At 40.6% G+C, this 6,729-nt stretch overlaps 1 protein-coding gene across 7 annotated transcripts in view; it reads left to right on the top strand.

Annotated features, from left to right (window-relative positions):
- Positions 1 to 6,729, top strand: part of LOC109858126 — a 154,989-nt gene that overhangs the window by 133,874 nt on the left and 14,386 nt on the right. Inside the window, exon 1 of one of the 7 annotated variants that reach the window (XM_020435080.1) lies at positions 895 to 985. The exons of the other annotated variants lie outside the window; for them this stretch is intronic. Within the exon in view, the coding sequence (XP_020290669.1) occupies positions 965 to 985 (21 nt within the window). The 5' untranslated portion in view covers positions 895 to 964. Of the gene's footprint in view, positions 1 to 894; positions 986 to 6,729 lie in introns of those variants that run through there. 7 annotated transcript variants of the gene reach the window in all.

A 6,729-nucleotide genomic window follows, 5' to 3' on the forward strand; every position in this document is an offset into this window, starting at 1 on the left:
GCTGCGGTCCGTTTCATGCTTAATCGCGCATTTATCTGTAGTATATGTCACGTATACTATAGATAAATGTGCGCTTAAGCATGAAACGGACCGCAGCCTAAGACGCGCCTAAGTCCCGTCGTTAAGTCCGGAGGAGATACGCGTGTTTGTTTGCGTGTCTCTCTATGTGTACGCGCGCGAGAAAGACAGGAAAATACGCGGTTCGGCAGAGCTAGCGCGAATAGTTCGCGAGAGGTTACGTAAGAGCGCTCGCTAATGGGCAAGAGACGAAGAGCTGCACACGCCGAGATACACAAGAGAGAGAGAGAGAGAGAGAGAGAGAGAGAGAGAGAGAAAGAAAGAGAGAAAGGGAGAGAGAAGAGGGATGATGTGCGCGTGAGCAACCCTTGTGCTCGTGTTGGTGCAGCGAGAGAGCAGAAGATTTGCACGGTTCAACAAACGCCTCTCTCGCTTATATACGTGCTTATGTATATACGTGCAAAACTATATGTACGAATATCCTGAAGTAAATTGCACGTGTACATAGGACGTGTGTACGCGCCTGTGTGTTTGTATAGTACATATACGTATGTATATATACATATATACGTATACATATGTATATGTATGTGTATATATATATATATATACACACACACATATATATATGTATATAGATACGCTGTTATATACGGAATCCTGACCAATCGTAGCTCTTTTTAACGATGACCAGCTGAATAGAAAGAACAGCGTTCGACGAAATTTTTGCAGCGTCCAGAGTTAATTGAAATTAATCATCGCGTGGTCGCCTCGACTGGCCAACGTAATAATCGTTTATTTCGATCGCGCTAGACGATCACGAAGACAATCTATTTAGATTATTATTGGAACACAGCGTATGGCACAAGTAATTAATTCCAATATCGTCTTATCGCCAAAAAAGCACAACGTCTATTTTTATCGGACAACGATCTTTTCAAATTAGATGGTTCTTGAAAAATTAAACGTAAGTATACATAAGTCATAAGAGTTCAAGACTACTTTAAAAAGAAATATCCGTTGTATTATTGTCTTTATCGTTTTTGTGTGACACACAGTCTCGAATATGTGACAATTTGGCCACGTGGGAATGAGAAAAAAGTGCGAAATGAAAGATTGAACGGGTCAGAAATAAAAAAAGTATACAGTTTGGGTATTTTTTTGGGGGGGAGAGATAAAATATGTCTTTTTTTTTAACCCTGATTACTCTTTCTGGGATATTTATTATTTACTGCGCATATTTAAAATATATGCGGAGATGATTCTTTTATAGAACTCTATATTTATTATCTAACTCTATATATATATATTTAATTCTAAGAAACACGAGATTGATCATTCTCTTTACAATTTACAAAGAGATTGCGCGATGGCGGAGATACGAGCAAAGTGCATGTGAAATTTTCGTCTGTCCACGATAGCGCAGTATTTTCGAAAATGTTAGAGCCTCGTTTTTTTTTTTTCGTCTTCTGGGAAAACCTAGCCACTTTAATTCGCGGCGATGGAAGAAGACGGAATGCGGATTCGTCTCTTACGAGCGCACTACCTACTGACCAAGAGCGCAAACCGCGAACGTGCGTTTTCTCTCGGCGGAAACGAGAACGGAGACGACGCGGTCGAGACCCGTGATTGTGGTGGTGCAGATTGCTCTCGTGTGCACCGCCCGCCAAGTCATCCACGCCATGTTCGCCGTGGCCTCTCTCTCTCTCGGATCAACGCGAGGTAACGGTGTCAGTGTTTTTCGATTTTTCGAAAGCATTCGACTGTGTGGATCATCGTATACTGATTGGCAAACTGAGAGATATTAATTTTTCAAGCTCAGCACTGCGACTGCTCTGCTCATATCTCTTTGGTAGAGCGCAGATTGTACGGGATTCGAGTGATCAGGTGCTCTCTGCCGAGTTACCTGTCTTGAGAGGAGTGCCACAGGGTTCAGTTTTGGGTCCTTTACTNTATATCATTTATGTATCGGACTTTTGCAGAATACTGCAACATTGTAAATATAACTATTATGCTGATGATCTCATGATTTACTTGCACACCAAACCGAACTGCATAAATGAGGCTATTTTTAAAATTAATAATGACATATGCAACATTGTAAACTGGGCAACGGAAAATAAACTTGCTCTAAACNCTGGAAAGACCACGGCTATCATTTTTGGAACTAGAAGATATATCAAGAATCTAGATTTNGGCTATATAAATCAGATTGTTGTCTGCGGTGAAAGCATACCGTTCAAGGAGTCGGTTATATATCTAGGAGTTAGGCTTTCAAGTACACTATCGTGGGATGCACAGATAGATTATGTCGTCTCTAGGGTCAATGCGTCCCTACATCGTCTGAAGACACATAAGAATCTCTTTTCAACTGCACTTCGNACTAAATTGGTTTCTGCGCTGCTCGTGCCATTCTTTGATTATTGTTGTGCACTATTTACGGATATCACATTCGAAGGCAATCTACGGCTTCAGAGAAGTCTCAACACGTGCATAAGATTTATTTATCAAGTAAAGTGGCACGAGCACATTACGCCTTACTTTGAAAAACTTAACTGGCTCAAAATAAAACCTAGAAGAGCTTACTTCCTTGGTTGTTTAGTATACAAATTACTTGAAACGCATAGACCTCAGATGCTTTTTGACCAGTTTACCTTCAAGAGAGACTGTATGAGAGATACCAGGTCACTACCTGATTGCTTATTGCTTCCGCAGTGTCGTACTGAAATATTCCGACGTTCTTTCAGATGTGTATGTGTGGATGTCTGGAATAAGATACCGGCTGAAATCCGCAGAGCCCAGTTTCATGCATTCAAGATCAGATATTATAATTATTTGCTANAAAATGGCTAATANTGTCTGACTTAAATTTATGCTGTATGAATGCTATATNTATATCAATTNTTGATCTCTTTTAATGTAACTGTCTCCTGTAAGTTATGATGTTGTATGCTTTTCATCATCATTATTTCGCTTTTTGTTAATCTGTCAAAGTTTTTATTTTCACTTATTATTTTTCATTTATATTTTTATTTTTATTTTCATTTTATTTTTATTTTTGTTATCTTTATTTTATTTTATTTTATGTATTTTCATTAATGTACTTTATTTTATTTTCTTTTGTAATATTTTTCGTATTATGTATGTCTTCTGCGCTTGAGGGGTTTTTACCCAGAGCGCCTTAAAAATATAGCTCTAATCAATCAATCAATCAATCTCTCCTCCGCTTCACTCGCATTTTTTTTCTCGGTCGGAGCATTTTCCTCGATCGCGGCAAAGGAAAAGCGCACACACATAAGGACTACTACGAATTGCTCTCACCGTTTCACGTGGATCATCCGTGTTTCCCTACGAAACGAACTCGAAATTTTAATATATAACTTTGCACAGACGGAGAGAGACAGAAAGAGAGAGAAAGACGCGCGTTTTGAGAAATTTTGCATAACATAAATATTTTCTAATCAGTTTGGTCATTACTGTGAACTAAAACACAACATCCGGAAATTCGCGGCTTTTTGCGGTGTATTTCTGGGTAAACAGAATTAACGTATGAGTTTTTTTTTGACACGGAATAAAATAATTCCTTTGTACATTATAATTCTCTTAATTATGTCGAGAGTATTAGAATGATATATTTGACAGTCGCGTGGCTGGAAAAGAGATACGTAGCTGCCGCCGAAATACATTATTAATTGAAACGAATGCATTTTAGCGCGCGGACGCGCGGGCTTTTATTAGGGCTCTTTAATGAAGAAATGTCACGAAATAATTAAACTTATGATGATATAACATCGCGCTCTGCGATCTTGTCGCTCTCGATTTCAACACCCTTGAAGATAGATCCTGGTCACGTTCTAAAAACATCGAGATTCGTAGCATTTCGAGCATCTCTCCCTCCCATGAGTTTTTCCGTTTCGTTTTATTTGCAAGACATTTCTTGTGGCCATTTAAAGGATTTGGGAGAAACGCAAAGGGCACGATGACAGATCCAAGCGGAATTGGAGCTTGGCTCTTACTAAACAGAACTGACCCAGCTTCGCGGCTTTCTACCCTTCTCTTGATCTACCTCTCTCTCTTTCTCTTTCTCTCTCTCTCTCTTTCTCTCTCTCTCTCAATATCTCTCCTACTCCTTTATATCTCTCCTCGCGCTTCTCACATCCGTTTTCTCTCTCTTTCTTTCTCTCTCGTCGTCCCTCGTCCTCGCTCGCGCGATCCATCTCTCGTGTTCCTCTCCCACCCCAATGTTCTCTCTCCCCGACGTCGACGACGAAGCACCCTCGAGAAGTTTCAATTTATACAGAAAGTCGTCATGACCGAATGCACAAATACATGCACGTCCCGTCGCCGCTGCTGCCGCCACCGCGCGCTACTAGTCCATTCATATCAGCTGGCACGATGTAAACACGGGAGAATCGTCGTCGTGGCACAACGACGAGCTTCCAGTTTTGCTCCGCGCAACCTCTCCCGTCTTAAGCTGATATTACGAACATCATACGACGCGCGCTTTAATTGGCTTGCAGATGTGGAGACTGATAGAACGTTATAAACTAACTATCTCTCTCTCTCTCTCTCTCTACTCGTACTGAGTTCTTTAGACGGTCTTTTAGATGTGTGTCGGTCGACCTTTGGAATAGCATTCCGGTGGACATCCGTAATACGAATTTATTTGACAACTTCAGACAAAAATTTTATGATTTTCTGATCTCATCTGAATGTCAGTTAATTGGTTAATTACTCTTGTTTATATTTCTTACATTTTCTACTCTTGATCTTTGTTATCTTTAATTTTTCTTTTTTTTCAAATTATTGTTGTTCATATTATATTTTCATAGTTTATATTCTATGTTTATTTATATTCATATATATTAATTTTATACTCACTTTTTTAATATTGTCGTTACTGTTTAAAATTCTTTGCATCTTTCTCTTGTAATTTGTTGTTAAGCAGCGCCTGAGGGGATTTTGTCCCGGGGCGCTCTAGAAATAAAGCATCTATCTATCTATCTATCTCTCTCTCTCCGAGTTCTCTCAGTCCGGAAATTCTGCGTCTAGTAGCGGCGAATTCCGACGGATCCAAATTACATTCAGATTGGATGAATAACCGAAGGAAGAGGGGCGGTTCTTTGAATTTTCGGACTTCGCACTCGATGAATATTTGAAACATTGGATTTTTTGAATATTCCGAGTGCGTTCCATTAATGTGTAAAACATTGAAGGGATCTTTCGATATTTAATATGCCGTCAATTAAAATTTTAAATATATCGAATGTGTTTAATTTTAAACTACATTTCATAAATGTTGAAACTATGAATTATACATCGCGTTAAATGAATGTATTTTAGAACGGGCGCAATTATTCGGATCTATGAAAATTGCAGAACACAAAAGATTTTAATTTATCGACTTTCGTAAGTGCGAATAGAACGAAACGAGATATTTTATTTTTGCGTCCTCTTCGGTGTCAATGTTCTCCGACGCGGTGCGAAAAAAAGGCAAATCGCACGTGGCTGTCCAGTTTAAAGGACCTTGAGAGGCACGCGACGAAAAAGAGCATTCCTTTGCTGCCATCACCAGGCGGGGGCTGGCGGCGGTTTGGTTGACGCCCTTTCTCGGTCGAAGTAGGCGAGGGGGACTGGAAAGGCAGACCAGAAACACCTGTCGTTATAAATTACCGCGATGTGTTACGAATAACGTGGGGATGTCGTGCCTGCCTTCGTCACCCCGCGGGAATTTCACGCCTTTCCATCCCGTTTCCTCTTGACCTCTTCTTCTTGAGAGATGACTCTGACGATTAAAAAAAGAATTTTATGCAATTAGAATTACATTATAAAAATATACAACAAAAACATTAAAAAAGATCAACAGAAAATAAATGTAATTTCTATTATTGAAAATCAAGTTTTTTCTCATATGTGTATACAATTGTTATTCTTGTTATATTTGAAAAAAAAAAAAAACAGAAAGAGAAACGAGCGATGCGGCTAGATTTAAAATTATATAGATTTTTTATCGAAGCTGTAACAGAGAACGATCGCAACGAACACGCGAACAAATTATGCAAACGATTAACATTAAATCGAACTTCCTCGTCATTGGATGCAGACGAGAAGACGTGCGAAAATCTCGGCGCGCGAGAATCTCTCGCTCCATTACGCGAGGAATTATTTTCGTGCGAGGGGTAGAGACAAGTATTATTACGAGCTGAGAGAATCTCCGCGTTATCTCGGCGCGGATTCACCACCCCTCGGTGGCGCGGCAACGAAATTCTGAATACGTCACTGGTGTCAACCCCCCGTGCACGCGGTAGGCAGAGGGTCGTATACCCTTCCCTGGTCCGTGTGTCCGTGTGCGCACCTGTAAATGTTTGCGCGCGCGCGTATGTGCGACGGTGAGAGGAACGCGCGGAACGCTTTATGAATGGAATGTTTCCACGCCAAGTGTGGCGAGAGAGGCACCCGTGTGTCCCGCGTGTAAACACAATAATACCGACGTTTCCATTCATCAGGTCGACCCCGGCGGAGCGTTGCGACCTCGAGAAATGCCTTTGGAGGCGCCACCGTGAGCTATAATATACGTGTGTGCATCGCCCTGCTTTCCGTCCTGTGTGTTGTTTCACTTCGTCTCTTTTTTCTTTTTTTTTTTTTTTTTATCGGATTTTGCGAGAGAATGTTTTCGACGCGGCGCTGCCCTATCGGTTAGACGCCGATATC

Source organism: Pseudomyrmex gracilis, unplaced genomic scaffold (genome assembly GCF_002006095.1).
Source record: "Pseudomyrmex gracilis isolate BER0280 unplaced genomic scaffold, ASM200609v1 scaffold_189, whole genome shotgun sequence".
NCBI classification, from domain to species: Eukaryota; Metazoa; Arthropoda; class Insecta; order Hymenoptera; family Formicidae; genus Pseudomyrmex; species Pseudomyrmex gracilis.